Here is a 20,718-nt window from a genome sequence, read left to right as displayed (position 1 = left end):
GTCTTCTGATTGGTGATTGGTCGGTCGGTCGGTTGAAGGGAAGGTGCGCGCGCTTCTCCCGCCTCCAAACTCCAAACAGAAGAAGTGCGCGAGCACCGCGGCGCTGCAGAACCGGGACTCGAGCGCGCGGGAGGCGCGTCAACTTCAATACAGCGCGATTATAAATATCTGCATTTACAGTTTTATTTATATTTTGTATTTATATTTATATTTGTATATATTTATATATATAGGTATATGTATATAAGTGTGGGAGGCGCGCGCTGCCGGACGCGGAGCGCGGTGGGAGCAGGTCTCGCCCCCGGCGGGTGGATGGAGTGCGTTTGAACGCGGCGGTTCTGACTCCGCGCGCTCGTACGGAGGAGCACCGTCTAGTGCAGGAGGACCGGGAGTGCCGGAGTTGCGCGCGAAGGAGGATGCGCCCGGGTTTGGCACGAGCATGCACGCGGGGACAACTCTGCAGCTGAACTGTGAGTGCGCGCGCCCGCCACGGGTCCTTTTATCGCTTTTTGAAAATAAAATATTTTATATATTGCTTTTAGCGCTGCTGGACGATGTTAGAATTTATTTACCTGCTATTCAGAGTTAAATAAAGGGGGTTTTAAGGATGTTTTCCGTCATCAACCCTAGAAGATGTAATGCAACCAAAACATTTACGTTTATTTAATGTTCTTTGCTTTCAACAGATAACTAATCTAAAATAAAAGTAGGGTAACGTTGAATCAACGTTCATTTTCCATCTAATGCAGTGAAACAACCTTGACCTCTGACGTCAGAATTGATTAACTTGTGCACATCGATTTTTCATTATGCATGCACTGTGTTATTTAGTGTAGAAAGGGGCATTTAAATATTAATGATTATTAGCAATAATCATTAATATTATTATTTGTGGGAAACACCTTTAACCTAAAAGATTCAGATATTGTTTTATATGCATTTTATTGTATTAAACTTTACTTGAAATGTGTTTATCCTGTTTGCATTCTATTCTATAGAGTATAATTTGCACTGTAGAAAGGGTAGCAACAACATTAACATTCACAATATTAACAATAATTAATAATATTATTATTTGTGGGAACAGCATTAGTCAGAGTGTATATTTAGAAACTTTAATTTAAATAAAGGTTTATTGGATGCAGAATTTAAACCGCAACTGATGTCTTTAAGTCAGTGTTAAATAAAGTGTTAAAAAAAGGCTGTTAAAAGGATGTTTTTAAATAATCAAACATAAAAAATGTATTATAACCCAAAATGAGCACTATTTCTGTCAATGTTCTTTTCTATCAGTGGACTGACTGAGCGCAGACTGGGCGAGTCCAACTGAACAGAACCAGAGATGCCCAGACCTCTCTCTGCCCTGCTGCTGCTGCTCTGCCTGCATGCGGTGAGTGCTCTCTGCTGTGTGTATATTTTATATATATATATATATATATATATATATATATATATATATATATATACGTATATATATATATATATATATACGTATATATATATATATATATATATATATACGTATATATATACATATACATATATATATATATACATATATATATATATATATATACGTATATATATATATACGTATATATATATATATATATATATATATATATATATATATATATATATATATGCAGTGTTAGATTTCTGTATTTTATTTTACATATCTATAATTGGAGGTTTGCCTAGTAATAATAATAATAATAATAATAATAATAATAATAATAATAATAATAATAATAATAATTTATAATTTATAATAATAATACAAATTTTACTATTAAAACTACAGAAAACTACTGCAGTATCTACCAGCATAAACTGCATTATACTATATTTGCTGAATTTTTAATAGTAAATTTCTTGGGGGCAATATTAATCTGTCTTTTGTGTTTCAGCCTATTTGTTTAAATGTGATATGAACACTATGTAATAATAATTAAGATCTTACACAGAATAAACTTATTAATATAGAGTAATGTAACTTTCACTGTACAGTACTTTTTGTTTATTTTATACAGTTTTATTTGATGTGTTTTCTGTGTGTTTTTACCATGTCAGCCCGGCTGCCTAATCATTTTAAATAATTATTTTACATGATAATTAAAACAAAAAAATCAATATTCATTAAGCTATAAAAATATCAAACTATTTAAAAGTGTTCCCTTGCCTCGCTGTTATCTTAGGATAATCCCGCTCCCTTCAGAAAGCCTGAAACATCAGTGACATCACAGCCTTCATTTTTATGGGACTGAAGACACTCAGTGCTGCACGTTCAGCAGTTAATAATATTTATTTACCATAAATTAAAGCTGAAGCTATTCTTCCATGTTGGGGTAAAATATTGAATAATTTTAGGAAATGTAAATGTATCTGTGATCCGGCAGAGCGACACTCAGTTAATTATGTATGTATATATATATATATATATATATATATATATAGCCTGATAACATTATTTCACCATATTAAACATCATTATCTAGTTCAGTTTACTATTTCAGTGACACATTAGTCAGTACAGCTGTCGTATAATTATTGTGAATAATAAATATTATTTACATACACAGTTAAATACCTTTTAAATATTCAACATGCTGTGTGTTGATGTTATTAGTAAATACTGATACTTTATTGTTAAAATCTTATATTTATATCATATATATCATAATTCCTTTTTAAGCATATTGTGATTGAATATTACGTTTAATATCGCTCAGCCTTCAATACATTTATCAGATACAAGGCTTCCACTATCAGACACTTAATGAGATTAGAATTGGGGGGTGTGTGCTAGTGCTGCCGCTTTGATCAGGAGATTGCTGGTTTGAATCCCGGTCATGCAGCTTGTGCCATCAGCTGCTGGAGCCCTGAGAGAGCACAGTGCTCTCTCTGGGTGGGTACAATGCAGTAAATGGCACTCTCTCTTTCCCCTCATGACTCCTAGGGTGATGTGGATCAGCACAAGGCTGCGTCTGTGAGCTGATGTATCAGAACCGAGTCGCTGCGCTTTTCTCCGAGCGTTCAACCACTTACCGTCGTCTGCGCGAACTCGGCTTCAAATCTCGCGTTCCAGCAGTAAAACCGATGCTGAACAAGAAACAAATGGAGAAACGGCTGAAGTGGGCCAAAGAACACGGCGAGTGGACTGCTGAAGACAAGAAAGTGGTCTTCAGTGACGAATCACGCTTCTGCATCTCCTTCGGTGACCAAGGTCCTCGTGTCTGGCGTCGTGGTGGCGAAACCTACAACCACGAGTGCGTGAAAAGATCCGTCAAGTTTCCCCAGAGCGTTATGGTCTGGGGATGCATGTCCGCTCGAGGTGTAGGGAAACTCTGCTTCCTCAAGAAGACTGTCAATGCTGCCGTATATCAAGATGTTCTGGAAACGTTCCTGATTCTGACTGTTGAGGAACAGTTCGGCGAAGAAGACTTCATATTTCTTTTTTTTTTTTTTTTATATATTTAAAATTTTTTCCCATTTTCTCCCCAATTTACACAGCCAATTACCCAACCCACTCATTAGGACTCCCCCTATCACTAGTGATGCCCCAACACACCAGGAGAGTGAAGACTAGCACATGCTTCCTCCGATACATGTGAAGCCAGCCACCGCTTCTTTTCGAGCTGCTGCTGATGCAGCATTGCCGAGCAGCCAGTGTGCTTGGAGGAAAGCACAGCGGCTTGATTCCGATACAACAGCTGACAGACGCCCTGTGCTGCAGACATCACCCTAGGAGTGATGTGGGGAGAGAGCGCCATCTACCCACCCAGAGGGAGCAGGACCAATTTTGCTCCCTCTAACGCCGGCAGCTTGATGGCAAAGCTGCATGAGCGGGGGTTCGAGCCGGCGACCTCCCGCTCATAGTGGCAGCGCTTGACCACTGGACCACTCGGCGCCACAAGACTTCATATTTCAACAGGATCTTGCACCGGCTCATACGGCAAAGTCGACCAAAGATTGGTTCACTAAAAAACAGCTTGAAGTTTTGGCATGGCCGGCCAACTCGCCTGACCTCAATGTCATTGAAAACCTTTGGGCCATCGTCAAGCGGAAAATTCGCGACAGAAAGCCTACTACGCTGGACCAACTGAAGCAGAACATCGCCACTGCCTGGGAAGCTGTGAGTGCGGAAACTTGCGACAAGCTGGTCAAATCGATGCCGCGGAGACTTCAGGCAGTCATAAAAGCCAAGGGGGCAGCCACAAAATACTGAGAAAGTGATGATTGTAATTATAATAAAAATTATTCTAATTCAATTAAACGGTTTCTCCATTATTCTAATTCAATAAAACAACAGTGTCACAGTTAAATGGCCTAAATGGGCCTTTTGGAAAGCTCAGCTGAGCAAATTTTTTTCCAGGTAACGAGTTCTGTGATTAGTCTAACGAGTAGGACAGGTGCGGTGAACACCTGATTTGCTTTCTGCACAAAAAATGCATTCAAAGAATTTCATGATTGCACTATTTCAAATTATTCTAATTCGTTGACCAGCACCTGGTACAGCTGAGTAGCAGCTGTATGAGTGGGAGAATCAACCAGATAAATTAGTAAAAAAATGTAAAAAATATATAAATAGAAGTGTGTAATATAAGTGTATTTTATTGTATTATTATTGTAAATGTTTTCTTTTTGTAATGAGCAATATTAGCATATTAGCATATAGCACTTAGCATATTTCAAATATAATCAGTGCTTAAAGTCAGTGCTGACCCTACTGTACATTTAATTACAGTCTAATTACTCCTGTTAAATTAGATAATTAAGAATAAAATTACTGTGCTATAAATCTGTCGCTACATTTTGCCTGTGCATCACAGTAAATATTGTGAATTGTGCAAATATCCTTTAAATAATGTAATATACAATTTGTATCTCCCAGCTCTTCTGTGGAATATTTACCACATCACTAGGGCTTGTGTTTTAGCAAGAACTTTGTGATACGTTAGATTTTAACATACAGGATCTACGATTTACTAGATCACAATATATTGTGATTCTGTTAGCACTGTGATATATTGTGATTACATGAATTAAAATATATAACAAACCTGTTGTAGTATAATAAACAGTGGGATCTAATAACTGATTATAACACTAAAATCACTAAACTCAACACTGTTTAACTGTCTGACACCAATCGCAAACTAATGATTAATAATCAATACAGTATTGAAAAACAAAATATATTGCAAAATTATACCTTTGTTTTATATTCTATATATAAATCATTTAACATTAAAACTGCAGTTTTCTGTTTAGTAGAAACGCTTCTTATTATCCAGCGAGTTCAGTCTGCTCCTGAAGAGCTTTATAAAACTACAGGACCATCTCGTCCTGCGCTGACAGTGTAATTAAGTGCAGTATGGGGAAACTGTCCCGCAGTCTTTTGTGCAGATTAAACACAACAGATAGCGTTAGGAGCTGCAGCGTCGCATTTCTCTAACTCACAATAATCCATCTCCCACACAATCCCTAATCCCCCAATTTCACCCGGCGAGTTATTTCTCCCAGGAGCAGAAAACGCAGGCCTTTATTCCAGCGATTAATTCAGAATAGTAGAAACTGACTGGAGGAGTTTTAGTTTAAGTCCAGATGAGAGAATGTGAGTAAGTCCTCCTCCTGGGACCTGAGCTCAATCCGCTTTCACCGAGTCCGGCATACTGTAGCTCCCTTTATCTCTTAAACTGTAATAAAATGTGTTTACATGGGATTAGCAGTGCGTCCCTAATCTCACGATTTGTGAAAATTCCACAAAGTCTTATTGATTGGGTTAATGTATATTTATTTATTTTTAAAAGATGGCTTCCGTAACCTTAGGTCACCTTTCCTCTCATTGCTGATCTTAATGTTTTTCATTCAGAAATAAACAGATATGCATTAAAGAATCATTTAATTTAACCCTTGTGTGGTGTTCGGGTCTGTGGGACCCGTTTTCATTTTTCATCAAATGATACTAAAAAAATATTTTTCAAACTCATTGGCATTGGCTCATTTTTTGTGAAAAACATATATCAAAACACATTTTCGATAAACACACACTGTACACACAGTATGTTTGGCCAACGGCTAATAAACATTGCTTCATTTGTAAATTTGAAACTAAACAAATTTTCTACTCATATCTTGAGTTTAATTTCTTTTACATTTTATTTAAAAAACTAATAAAAAAAAGTAGCACTTTTTGAAAGAAATGTAACATAAGGAAGGTAAAGGGCAAATATTAACCATGTAAGCTGTTTATATTGCTTGCAATTTAGGTGAAGCGAGCATGTGTAAAGCATTTTAATGTAAAACTGCTGAATTTTGCTGAATTAAATACAAGTAACAAAGTAAACGAGTAACAAAAATATGAACACCACACAAGGGTTAAATACAGCAGACTGCAACACGTGCAACCTAAACCTGAATAAACTGATCAAATCTTGTTTGCAGTGAAAACCGGTTAATTCTAATCGTGGTCAGTTCTGATTGGGTGCCTCTATTCTTTAAAACTCAGAGTGTGTTTCCTGTGGGACTGTAAATAACGACCGTACTCAGAGAGCACTGACTGCGTATTTCATTACAGGAGCAGCAGAATTATACCTGATTAACTGGATTCAGTAAAGCCGTGCGTGAAGCGACTGTGATCCTTCATTCAGGTCTTTAAACAAATCAAACATAAATATTACAACCCTTTTCTAAATTCATCTTAATGAGTTTGACCAAAACTGGACAGAATTAAAATAATAATAAAAAAATATTTTATTTTATTTTATTTTATTGAGCACTGAACATTTTAATAATATCCCACCTGGGCTGGGAGGTTAATTGAATTAATTTTTAATAATTCATCAAATTACTGTTTTAATCAGGGGCGGCGAGTGGTCCAGCGCTGCCACTATGAGCCGGAGGTCGTAGGTTCAAACCCTCGTTCATGGAGCTTTGCCATCCAGCTGCCGGCACTCAGAGAGAGCACAGTTGGCCCTGCTCCCTCCGGGTGGGTAGATGGCGCTCTTTCCCTAAAGGGTGATGTGGATCAGCACAAGGCTGCGTCTGTGAGCAGCTGTATCAGAACCGAGTCGCTGCGCTTTCCTCCAAGTGTTAGCGCTGTGATGATGCTTCTCGGCAATGCTACAGCATCAGCAGCAGCTCAAAAAGAGGCGGAGTCTGACTTCACATGTGTCGGAGGAGGCGTGTGCTAGTCTTCTTTAGCCTCCTGGTGTGTTGGGGTATCACAAGTGAAAGGGGGAGTCTAATGAGTGGGTTGGGTAATTGGCCGTGTAAATTGGGATGAAAACACTATTCTACACTTTTCCTTAAATACTACAATTAAAATAGGTTAAACAACTGAAGGTGTAATGTAAAAACTAAAAATGTATTCATACTCAAGAACTATATATAAATATACTATATATAAATATACAAAAACTCCCCAGTCAGGCGGCCTTTTATTGTGGATTAGTTTCACATTGAAGGACAGCCTTTAAAATGGCTTTTTTGCAGCCGCAGTTCCATGATAGTTAGTTAACTATTGAATTAATCCAGCATGAGCTCCGTTTTATGACTAAGCAACACGTAACACCTTTAGCACAGCGCTGAGAAGGGGTAAGACAGCCATGGCCCCGCCCCCATAGTGAAAATCATGTATCTGATTGGTTAGATTGTCCTTTGACTTTGCTAAAAGATGCATTACTACACCCTTCTTAAAATCAGGAGAACGGGCACGCAGTCACACGTGGGCAGAAGCCAATTTAAAAAGCTTTGATTTGTAAAACAGCTGTCAGTCAGATAAGTAGCAACTGAAAAATGATTACAATAGCTATGATATATATTTCCTGATTAAAACTATGTAATTATTATTTACATGCAACCTTATTTATTATACAACCTTAGCTGCACTTTTAATATTACAGTATATATCTCAGAACGGAACATCATTTTTTATTTAATTAGGCAAATCTAACTGATGCTTTATAAAAATTTGTCTTGTAAAAATCTGCATTAAGTTTATTGTGCTACAGACCATCCTGACAAATCTCCAATATTTAAAATATCTGTTTGTAGTTCTGTTCATGACTCCAGTATACAGTATTATAAAAAATTAGAAAAAAAAAATTCAGTCAAATAAGTTCAGTACAATAAGCATGAGTTATTATTTATGGGAGATATTTCTCAGGAGATTAGGAATAAGATAATCCTCTTTGTGTAAGGAGGGGAAAGTCAATAAATGGAAAAGCCGGATTTTTTTAAAAAGTAGAGTTTAAAAATTCAAGACTCTTAACGCCCATGTCAGAGCTGATCACCAAAACCGTCCCCTCAGATAATCAGCACTTTCATCTTTAAAAGACAGATCTTCCTCCAGATCTTCAAATTAAACAGGGCTGAGCAATATGGTAAAAATATTGTAGCAGAATATTTGAAGAAATTTTCCCAAAACACATTTATTATCATTTTACACATAAGTGAGAGATAAAAAAAAACACTAATAATATAAAACTATGCTTAATCCAGTTAAACTGCACTAATTACTTTCTGACATATCATTTATCACTATAATATAAATACTGTCATATTGATCAGCTCTATCAGAGCTTTACATTTCATTTGTAAATCAGTGGAGTGGAGTGGAGAGACACACAGTCCAAACTGCTCGAGGTCTGCTTGTGAAGTTTCCACCAATCAGTGATGGTTTCCAGAGTCATGTCTGTCATCTGCTGCTGTTGATCCACTGTGTTTTATTATCAAGTCTAAAGTCAGTGCAGTTTTGTTTTCCCACAAAATCTTAAAGCACTTCATATCTTACTGCTTCCCTCTGCTGATGACAACTTTTATGGAGATGCGGATTTCATTTTCCAGCAGAACTTGGCACACTGCCCACACTGACCCACACTGCCCACACTGACCCACAGTAACTTTTAATGATATTCAAATTTTTTGAGATGCACCTGCATGTATTGGTTTAAGAGGTTGATGTCGATCTGAGATGCTTTCACTGCACTCAGGTATATTTTAATATGATAAATTTAACATGATAAGAAAGCTTTATGACGGTTTTTGTATTGCAGTTTGCAGTATGACTGTGATTAAAGTTATAGAATCACACTGTGGGATAATTTGTCCAAACTATACAGCTATAAATCTGCTCTGTATATATTTTATATATTTGTGATGTTTGCGGCTCCTTTTCTTTTACCCTTCTGGTAGATACCTGTGCTGCTGCTATAAGCTGTACTGAGCTGGATAAACGTCACCAGTGTCTCAGCTGTAATCTGGTGAACCTGTCTCACTCTCTGTATCTCTCTTTCACTCTATCCCTCTCTCTTTCACTCTATCCCTCTCTATTTCACTCTATCCCTCCCTCTCTATCTTGTTCTCTCTCTCTGTCTTTCTCTCTCTCTTTTACTCTATCCCTCTGTATTTCACTCTCTCTCCGTCTCTTTCTATCTCTCTGTCTCTCTCTGTGTCTTTCTCTCTCTTTTACTCTATCCCTCTCTATTTCACTCTATCTCTTCCTCTCTCTCTCTCTCTCTCTCTCTCTGTCTTTCTCTCTCTCTTTTACTCTATCCCTCTGTATTTCACTCTCTCTCTCTCCCTCTCTCTCTGTCTCTTTCTCTCTCTCTCTCTTTGTCTTTCTCTCTCTCTTTTACTCTATCCCTCTGTATTTCACTCTATCTCTCCCTCTCTCTGTCTCTTTCTATCTCTCTCTCTTTTACTATATCCCTCTGTATTTCACTCTATCTCTCCCTCTCTCTGTCTCTTTCTATCTCTCTCTCTCTGTCTTTCTCTCTCTCTTTTCCTCTATCCCTCTGTATTTTACTCTTTGTATAGAAATGATGTCACGGCTCAGAAGTTCCTCTTTGCTTCATTTTAAATCTTGTATTTTACAGAATAGTGTTTTATATCAGCTCTTACTCAGAATAAACAGTATGATCCTGTTCAGCCTGTTTACACTGCAATAAAAATCCACTTTTAGAGAGATCAGATCCGAAGTGGATCAGGTAGGGTGCTCTGATGTTTGTTGGGATGAAGGGGGGGGGGGGGGAGGGGGGGGGGGGTGAGTATGGTTGTAAACCCTGCCCCCTCTTGTATTGTTATGGTAAAGACATATTTTAAACTAGATATACAGTTGGAAGAAAAAGTATGTGAACCCTTTGGGATTATTCTTGGATTTCTGCATAAATTGGTCATTAAATGTGTTCTGATCTTCATCTGAGTCACAACAATAGACAAACACATCCTGATTAAACTAATACCACAAAAAACATTATATATGTTTGCATTCACAGTGAGGGGTGGAAAAAGTATGTGAAGCTTTGGATTTAATAACTGGTTGATCCTTCTTTAGCAGCTAAAACCTCAATCAATCATTTCCTGAAGTTGCAGTCAGGAGGAATTTAGAATCATTCCTCTTCACTAAACTGATTCAGTTCAGCTATAATATTCTTGGGATATCTGGTGTGAATTAATCGCTCTCTTGAGGTCATGATGCCACAGCATCTCAATCGGGTTGAGGTCAGGACTCTCCAGAAGGAGTATTCATTTTCTTCTGTTGAAGTCGTTTGGTTGTTGATTTACTTCTGTGTTTTGGGTCGTTGTCCTGCTGCATCATCCATCCTCTGTTGAGCTTCAGTTGGAGGACAGATGGTCTTAAGTTTTCCTGCTAAATATCTTGGTAAACTCTGGAATTCATTTTTCTGTTGATGACGTCAATCTGTCCAGACCCTGAGGCAGCAAAGCAGCCCCAAACCATGATGCCCCCTCCACCATGTTTCACAGCTGGGATGAGGTTTTGATGATGGTGTGCTGTGCCTTTTTTCTCCACACATAGCATTGTGTGTTCCTTCCAAACAACTCAGATTTCATCTGTCCACAGTATATTTAGCCAGTAGTGCTGTACCTGAAGATCCAGGTGCTCTTTTGCAAACTTCAAACGTGCCGCAATTATTTTTTTTTTATTACATGCAAACAGAATTTCTGTGTGGTTTTAGTTTAAGAAGACTGTGTGTGTCTATTGTTGTGCCTTAGATGAAGATCAGAACCCATTTAATGACCAATTTATGCAAAAATCCAAATGTAATCCCAAAGGGTTCACATACTTTTTCTTGCACATTTGTAGCATACTATATCAAATCACTTTATATATAGCAGCTCCAATAGGTATAGAATCTTTGTGGCTTTTAAATGCGCCTTTTTCTGATTTCTGGTTCTGTACTAAAGTCTGGTTCTGGTTCTTTACTGGAAATAAAGAGTTTTTCTCTGGTTTTGTCTCTAAAGGTTACATGGGGCGTGGAACCCGGCGCGACAGCAGGTCCTCAGGGATGGCGAGAGAGCGATAAGGACGAGAGCTTCTCCACGCAGGATCTTCGCTCAGCCCTCCTCAAGCCCCTGCGGCTCTTCGCCCGCCCCTCGCCACCCGTCGCCGTCCGGAGGAACGAAGCCCCTCAGCCTGGAGCCGTTCAGGACCCGTGGACCTGGCTGTCCAACCGCACCGATAATGAAGAGACTCTGGCCAGAGCCAAACGCCGACCCATCGTAAAGACAGGAAAGTTCAAGAAGATGTTCGGCTGGGGCGATTTCCACTCCACCATCAAAACCATCAAGCTGAACCTGCTGATCACGGGGAAGATAGTGGACCACGGGAACGGGACCTTCAGCGTCTACTTCCGCCACAACTCCACGGGCCTGGGGAACGTGTCCGTGAGCCTGGTGCCACCGTCCAAGGTGGTCGACTTCGAGATCATCCAGCAGGAGACTGTGGACATTTCCAAGGACGGTAAAGCCTTTAACTGCAGGGTGGAGTACGAGAAGACGGACCGCAGCAAGAGGACGTCCCTGTGCAGCCACGACTCGGCCCGGGTCTGCTTCCAGGAGCAGACTCAGAGCCATGTCTCCTGGCTCTGCTCCAAGCCATTTAAAGTCATCTGCATCTACATAGACTTCTTCAGCGCCGACTACAAGCTGGTCCAGAAGGTCTGTCCGGACTACAACTACCACAGCGACACGCCCTACACCTCCATGGGATAGCGGTCTGCTGAGGAGCTGAGGTCCTCACTGACCACCTGCCCTCCTAACCTTTTACTACAAACAGAACGTAAACTAGCAAACTCTGAAAAGAGTCATGAATAAATGCTGCTGATGCAGCGGGACAACGGACGGGACGATGGACGGGACGATGGACGGGGCGGCGGACGGCGCGATGGACAGGGCCAGTGCTCAGGCCCTGCTGAAGACTCGGGAATACGTTCTTGTACAGAAATTGTAAAACAGCCCATCATTGTCGTTGTTCCACTCGTGATGTTTGTAGTTCTGCATGTTCTAACAGTTCTAAAAACGTTATCATAACATTTGTAAATCCGTAAATCTGTAAACAGTAGGGATGCACTGATATGGGAACTGTGGACTGATGCTGGCTCAATATCAACAATATTTTGTGTGGAAATGATCTGATCTGTAAACATATTTAAAATATTGACACTTGGACTAAATCTACTTGAATGATATCAACACAGAACTACAGTACACTGATCAGCCAAAATATTAAAACCACCTTAAAACTGTTAGGCAGCGAGGAAACAGTCTTAGAGTGCTTAGAGTACTCTGATCAGGCCAAACTCAAATCGCTACACAACTGTGACAGAACGTAGAACTGAATTAAATTGAGTTGAAGTGAGTTGTTCCTCGTATTCTGTGGTCACGGTCGAGTCACATTTGGATGTGCGCAGTGGAGATTCCACCTCACAACTTAAGATCTCAACACACTTCTTTTTGGGACGATGTTTGATTAACTTCGGTGAATAATATGACGTAATTGTGGGAAAAAGTGAACAGTGCAGACGTTTCTCAGGAGCTTTACTCACCTTGTTTCGCACGTGGAAGCTGAGGGATCTCCGTGGACGAAGGCACTTCACAACAACACCTGTGATTGGCTGGAAATGCATGTCTGGCATTGTGCAACGCTCGTTTAATTATTTAAAGCATCTGCTGTAACTTTACTATTGGTGCACCTCCAGAGGTCTTGTAGGGTTCTGGTCTCGACGGGTCGGAGCACCTACTCGGGATTAGGCAGGTGTTTTAATGTTATGGCTGATTAGGAAGCTGCAATAAATGTCTGTAAAGTTACCCTGTGTTCAGAGTGGTGATGAGGTAACAGTTCGCTGGTCACCCCGAGTTTATCTCCTGTGGGTTTAAGTTCTCTCAGGCCCATGCGTGAGAACGACGTGTATCGGCGAGGGCCGTTAGCACGCTGGCTAATCTAGTGAGCTATCTATTGAGAAACCAACCCACCAGAGAGGCTACCGACCCAAAACCCACTACTGTCTTTCCTGCTTCATTTTTTTGTGTGAATTGTTCCTGTTTATGTGTAAAAAGATAAAAAATCCTCTCTTCCACTGCTGAGAACAGGAACCAGAATCTGGATACCTCAGAACCCAACGTCTGTGATTGGTCCAAAGAATTTGCTCAGCCATCTAATCTGTTTACTTTGGGCCAGGTCAGCTGTCGATCTGTCTTTGGATTAATTCAGATTAATGTAAACACTAAGTGGTTAGCTATTGTATCTAAAATATCCCTAAACGAATCGATGCTGAAGAAAAGTGGAAACTGAATTCTGAATTGAATCATGTGTCCAAAACCATTTCTCACCAAAAGTATCCCGATATCTTTGTGCATCCCTGTTAAATTAAGGTGGAGTTTCATCAGTGACCTGTTCACACTGACCCCAGTGATGTTGTAAATGTAAATGTAATGTTTAAAGTGAATCCAAACTTCACCATAACTGTATCAGAACTCTGTTCCTGACGGATGTTTAAAGACGGATTCCTTATCTGTTCTTGTCCTCCGAGAAGCTTCCTTTCATGCCTTGTTGATGTTTTCATGTTTATGAGATCTGTGAGTCAGTGATGAGTTTTAAAGTCGTAACGCGTCTCCCGGATTCACTCTGTACCACTGTTTTCATCATTAAACAAAATAACTCACGATAAAAAACACTGAGGAATAACTCTGCTCTCCTTCATCACTGACAGATTCAGAACAGCAGCTCTGATTACGGATTAAACTGCAGCCGAGCTGTTTATACACTGATCATTAAAAAAAGAGTTTATTAAAGAGTTTATTCTCTGAATCAGACAGTTTAAGTTCAGGAGAAATGAGTAGTTGTGTCTTTCTGCAGTTATTTAGTAAGGTGTGGAGGATTGCGATGTTAAATAATTTTTACCGCTTTGTTACAGTTTAAAACAACAGTCTGTATTTTGATTAAATATTACCTGAATCAAAGCTGAGACAGAAAACTAATGGCTCCCAGCCTCAATTATTTGCATAATGGGTGTGCCCCCAACACTAACTCACCATCAGTGTGTAGTCTTCCTCTTCAGGGTCCTTTCCTATATATATATACACACTGCTCAAAAAAATAAAGGGAACACTCAAATAACACATCCTAGATCTGAATGAATGAAATATTCTCATTGAATACTTTGTTCTGTACAAAGTTGAATGTGCTGACAACAAAATCACACAAAAATCATCAATGGAAATCAAATTTATTAACCAATGGAGGCCTGGATTTGGAGCCACACACAAAATTAAAGTGAAAAAACACACTACAGGCTGATCCAACTTTAATGTAATGTCCTTAAAACAAGTCAAAATGAGGCTCAGTATTGTGTGTGGCCTACACGTGCCTGTATGACCTCCCTACAACGCCTGGGCATGCTCCTGATGAGGTGGCGGATGGTCTCCTGAGGGATCTCCTCCCAGACCTGGACTAAAGCATCCGCCAACTCCTGGACAGTCTGTGGTGCAACGTGACGTTGGTGGATGGAGCGAGACATGATGTCCCAGATGTGCTCAATCGGATTCAGGTCTGGGGAACGGGCGGGCCAGTCCATAGCTTCAATGCCTTCATCTTACAGGAACTGCTGACACACTCCAGCCACATGAGGTCTAGCATTGTCCTGCATTAGGAGGAACCCAGGGCCAACCGCACCAGCATATGGTCTTACAAGGGGTCTGAGGATCTCATCTCGGTACCTAATGGCAGTCAGGCTACCTCTGGTGAGCACATGGAGGGCTGTGCGGCCCTCCAAAGAAATGCCACCCCACACCATTACTGACCCACTGCCAAACCGGTCATGCTGAAGGATGTTGCAGGCAGCAGACCGCTCTCCACGGCATCTCCACACTCTGTCACGTCTGTCATGTGCTCAGTGTGAACCTGCTTTCATCTGTGAAGAGCACAAGGCGCCAGTGGCGAATTTGCCAATCCTGGTGTTCTCTGGCAAATGCCAAGCGTCCTGCACGGTGTTGGGCTGTGAGCACAACCCCCATCTGTGGACGTCGGGCCCTCATACCATCCTCATGGAGTCGGTTTCTAACCGTTTGTGCAGACACATGCACATTTGTGGCCTGCTGGAGGTCATTTTGCAGGGCTCTGGCAGTGCTCCTCCTGTTCCTTCTTGCACAAAGGCGGAGGTAGCGGTCCCTGCTGCTGGGTTGTTGCCCTCCTACGGCCTCCTCCACGTCTCCTGGTGTACTGGCCTGTCCCCTGGTAGCGCCTCCAGCCTCTGGACACTACGCTGACAGACACAGCAAACCTTCTTGCCACAGCTCGCATTGATGTGCCATCCTGGATGAGCTGCACTACCTGAGCCACTTGTGTGGGTTGTAGAGTCCGTCTCATGCTACCACGAGTGTGAAAGCACCACCAACATTCAAAACTGACCAAAACATCAGCCAGACAGCATAGGTTCTGAGAAGTGGTCTGTGGTCCCCACCTGCAGAACCACTCCTTTATTGAGTGTGTCTTGCTAATTGCCAATAATTTCCACCTGTTGTCTATTCCATTTGCACAACAGCAGGTGAAATTGATTGTCAATCAGTGTTGCTTCCTAAGTGGACAGTTTAATTTCACAGAAGTTTGATTTACTTGGAGTTATATTGTGTTATTTGAGTGTTCCCTTTATTTTTTTGAGCAGTGTATATATATATATATATATATATATATATATATATATATATATATATATATATATAATGTTTATATATATAATTTTATTTCAAATTTTTCCCATTTTCTCCCCAATTTAGCACAGCCAATTACCCAACCCGCTCACTAGGACTTCCCCTATCACTAGTAATGGCCCAACACACCAGGAGGGTGAAGACTAACACATGATTCCTCTGATACATGTGAAGTCAGCCACCGCTTCTTTTCCAGCTGCTGCTGATGCTGTAGCATTGCCGAGTAATATCACAACGCTAACGCTCGGAGAAAAGCGCAGCCATTCGGTTCCGATACATCAGCTCACAGACGCCCTGTGCTGCAGACATCACCCTAGGAGTGATGTGGGGAGAGAGCACCATCTACCCACCCGGAGGAAGTAGGGCCAATTTTGCTCCCTCTGAGCGCCGGAGGCTGATGGCAAAGCTGCATGAGCGGGGGTTTGAACCATATATAATGTTTGACTGCCTGCCCACAGTGTTGAAGGTCATAAGAGCAAGTTACTGTATTAAAACTGTAGATGAAGAATTGCCTACTGTAAATTGTGTTACTCACTTTTCTATGTATAAACTGAATAGCCAGGGGAAAAGTGTGCTGGTGGGAAAGACTACACACTGATGGTGATTTGGGGGTTGGGGAAATGCCCGATATGCTTATAAATGATGCCACGTGTATTTATTGTGTGTTGTACTAAGAAATGATAGGTAAATTTTACTCCTGAAAAGAGATTAACCCTATAATCACTCTAAAGTCGGTTTAATCGTCACAGTTTTACACTGAAACTGATGAACTCAGGGGGGTTATTCCAGGGGCAGAACTTGGTTTTGTAGCTTTCTGATGATCCTGATGATGTTAATATGGACACTGGTTTAAACACTGTATCTGAAATATCATACAGTCTGGTCTGAAACTGATCATGGGGTATTATGTTCTCTTACCATAATGTTTTAATTAGGACTGAATATTGATTTTAGTCATATCTCTCATTTTATGTCTTTGCTCAGCTACTGAGTAAAAAGTGGCCATGTTATAATGCTCTTAATTCTCTGCATGCTTTACTGTTTACACAGCAAATAATTCCCACATGAAATGCTAATGCTACAACAACACAAGCTAACACAAACGATCAAAACAATCAACTAACTTCAGGAGACGCTTTTTAAACCAGATACAAATCTGACTATTTATATCACTTAAGGAGGTGGTCTGAGATGTATTTGAGCCTAGTAATAGCTCCATTTATCTTTAAGATAAATTTCACAAACTAAATCCTCTCCACCCAGCATACTAATTAGCATATTTTATCCCAAACCTCATTTTGATTTCAGTTTAATTTGACGCTTGTGGCTTTAATCAAATCAGAATAAAATCCAAATACTATTTGCTCTGGTCTGAATTAGTTACTCGGGAGTTTTTTTTGCCTTGGTTTGGTTCCAAGTGCATCAAAACAAAGCAAAAAAGAATGTTCTCTCTTCTTATTGGTCAGAGCTGTGTGGGGCGGGGCTAATAAAGTAAATACAGGAAGAAGGTTGTGTGTTCTGCACTAGTGTGTGTTTCTGTAGTTTAATATGGAGCAGCAGAGATAATATTAGTTAAGAACTGTAGTAAATTATCAGGGTGATATAACAGCTCTATCCTGCAGATACGGGTTACAGTCGGGTCAGATCATCTCAAAAGAACCGCAGTTCATTCAGGACCGCAGCGAGACCGTCCTCTTTCTGTGGCCTCGTGTGGTTATTTTGGTCTGTATCCAAGTGTGATTACTGTATTCACACCTGCCGAAACGAATCACAGCCAGAGTGAAAACGAACCTGATTTAACCAGAGTAAAGTGCAGCACAGGTGTGAAAACACCATGTGCCTTAGTTTGAAAATAAATGCAGACATTTAGATATCTACTCCACTAAAGAGGTTCTTCAGGGGCTCAGCAGAAAGATTGTAAAAAAAAAAATGTTTCCTATGCAAAAAAATATGGATGTTTTGTTAAAGGACATTTTAAGAAGTTTCTAATTACCACCAAAAAGAGCTGGAGAAAGAGACAGACATGAAACAACAAAAAAATCATTAAACATTAAAGAGCTGAAAGAATTCTGCATGAAGGAGTTGGAAAAGTTCTGTTGGTGTCAAGAATCACATGCTTCTACAACCCCTGGCAAAAACTATGGAATCACCGGCCTCGGAGGATGTGCATTCAGTTGCTTAATTTAGTAGAAATAAAGCAGATCACAGATTTTCGAATTACATCACTGCACCCACACCCACAGAGCATGCGGGAATGGAGAAGGCAACACCCAAATATAGATGAAAAACATATGGAATATCTAAATATTTTGCTGTGTGTGATAGTAATGTTCCATTGATGCTGTTTAATCTAATATTTTTCACTTCAAAATGTATGCAAAATATATTTATTATTATATTTATCATTTATTAATATTTGTTACATTGAATGAAATCATATTTTACTATTAAAATAATTTAATATTTACATATGCAACCTTCATCAATGGCTAATCAGGCTGCACTTTGAAGCTTGATCTCTAGAATTTGGAATTGTGTTTATATGTTTCCTAGTTTTTATTTTTGTATGCTGAGCTCTATCCAGAAGCTGTGATTGGCTGGGCAGTATCCGGCATGTGCTGAAGGTGAGCGTTGTGATTGGCTCAGTTCATAGGTAGTCAACATTCTATCTAAAAGGGATCAGTCCCATTTTCCCAATTACAGCTCCTTCCCTCCATTCCTCCTCCTCCTCTCCTCGATTCCTCCACCTTCTTCCGGGGTAGGAAAGGAGGAGTAGCAAAGTTTCTGGACACAGCCAGAGTGTTTTGAAGCGGTGATGGGAAAGAGCAAGAGCAAGAGGAACAGCACGTTTTTAGTGCTGCACCGTCTCAGCCGAGGACACGTTAGCGGTGGAGCTGAGAGAAGGTCAATATAACTCATAACAAATCAATGAGACTAACATTAATGTACCTTAATAACAAAACGACAGCGCTGCGGAGTGCTGACTATTAAAAAATACGGTCTAATGTATGGTTATATTATAAAACAGGCAATTTTGGACTACAGGCTTTATGTAAGTCAACACAGCGCTGAGGAGTTTATTAACAAATACATGTTTCCGGCTTGTTTATGCCTTTTTTATTGATTAATTCCCTATAGTTTTAATACTTACAAGAAATCTTTGTTGCAAATGATTTAACTTAATTTATTAAAGTACTAATTATTTAATTATTATTATTCCTTTATTTATTTCTATTTGTGTTTGAAGTTTGGAAATGTTTGTTGTGAATTTAAAAATATAACTTGTCTAAAAAAGGAAATCAATTGGTCATTCATTATTAAAGTTAAAAATTAAATTAAAAATAAATGTCTTGTTTTTTCTTGTGTATTTTTAATTGGTCTTTAAGCAAACAAATAGGTTTTATCCGGTTACTACAATAATTGATAGCTGCAACCCCAGTGTGATCTAATTTGATGCAGGTGTTCGTTTTGAGAAATAAAATTTACAAGGTGATTCCATAATTTGTTCCTCAGAATTAAATGATTAAATCTTTTTTTTCCCCTCTGCTTGGTGTAAATAATTAATCGTTGACGCCACAATTTTTTTTTCTTGATTTCTTATAATGTTTCCTAAAGTCAGAAAGTTGCCATTTAAAATAACTTTAGTTTTGTGACTGTGATCTGCTTTATTTCTACAGAATTAAACAACTGAATGAACATCCTCCGAGGCCGGTTCATCATTTTTGCCAGGGGTTGATTGCGCCACTGGGATGACTCCTTTACTGAAACGTCACAATAAGAAAATGTAAATAGATCCACCCCGGCAGTTAAACATGAGCTTGTTCATGTTTTGTCATTTAGCACAAATTAAAACTAACGTGTTTTTTTCAAACACTTAGTGTAAACATGGGGTGTTTTTTAAGCATGCAGCTTATTTGCGTAAAAGTGACAGAGCCCTTATACGGCTCATTCTGAAAGAGACTGAATCTGGTAAGAATAGAGCTGAGAGATCTTTTTATATGAGTGATTCTATTTAAATAGAAATGAAACGTGTTTTAAAGCACATATTCTTTAAAGAGCTAAAATGTAAAGAGCTAAAATGTGTCCTCTATAAAGTAAAGTTTATATATTCAATTCTAAACAGTTAAACTGAATAAATCAAAGCTTCAGCTAAAGTTGTAATACAGACGTTCCTCCGTCTGCAGGTAGAGCGTCTGCATTATCATACAGAGCAGAGACGAGTTCCGCTGCTCGTCAGACAGACCTGTATGACTTCAGGGTTGTAGCTCAGATCAGACGCACAGCGAGCGCTAAGCGCTAATCTGATGAGTAAATGAACGGAGCTGCTCAGGATTTACGCTTTAGTCACTTTGATCAGAGCTTACGGAGCTCCGGAGGTTTAGGAGAGAAAGCAGCTCTGAGACGGAACTTCAGAAATCAAATTCATCCGCTTACACCTAAACGCTTCAAAGAGCTGCTCCCAACAAACCACATATTTTAGAATAATATGATAAACTTGTCAGTTTGTACCAAATCGACAGCTATATTACTCATCTTTAACCTCTTCATACTCACGGCCCTGAAATTTAAAAAACCCAAATTAAAGCTTTTCTACTGAAGAATTACATAAATTAGTTCCATGTTTGTCTCGGAAAACTAATCAAACTATAAAAGAAAATATATTTTGATAATAAAAATGTTCAAGAAAAAAATAGCACTCTCCTAAAT

The 20,718-nt window shown here is 39.5% G+C and overlaps 1 protein-coding gene across 1 annotated transcript; it reads left to right on the top strand.

Moving 5' to 3' along the window:
• Positions 1–89: 89 nt before the first annotated feature.
• On the top strand, positions 90–13,979 carry nxph2b (neurexophilin 2b). Its single transcript, XM_007238867.4, has 3 exons — positions 90–470; positions 1,294–1,390; positions 11,269–13,979. Exons 2-3 carry the CDS (start codon positions 1,343–1,345, stop codon positions 12,016–12,018), a joined length of 798 nt encoding a protein of 265 aa, XP_007238929.3. The 5' UTR covers positions 90–470; positions 1,294–1,342; the 3' UTR covers positions 12,019–13,979.
• The last annotated feature ends 6,739 nt before the right edge of the window (positions 13,980–20,718 follow it).

The sequence above is a fragment of the Astyanax mexicanus genome, chromosome 16 (genome assembly GCF_023375975.1).
Source record: "Astyanax mexicanus isolate ESR-SI-001 chromosome 16, AstMex3_surface, whole genome shotgun sequence".
NCBI lineage: Eukaryota > Metazoa > Chordata > Actinopteri > Characiformes > Acestrorhamphidae > Astyanax > Astyanax mexicanus.
The sequence above is the reverse complement of the archived record's forward strand: the minus strand, read 5'-3'. Positions and strand labels throughout refer to the sequence as shown.

What these genes read in the sequence shown, in the direction of transcription:
- nxph2b (XM_007238867.4), top strand. Translation starts at nt 1,343, where the DNA reads ATGCCCAGACCTCTCTCTGCCCTGCTGCTGCTGCTCTGCCTGCATGCG. An exon ending in TGCTGCTCTGCCTGCATGCG is followed by an intron (nt 1,391 to 11,268) that starts GTGAGTGCTCTC and finishes TTGTCTCTAAAG; the next exon opens with GTTACATGGGGCGTGGAACC.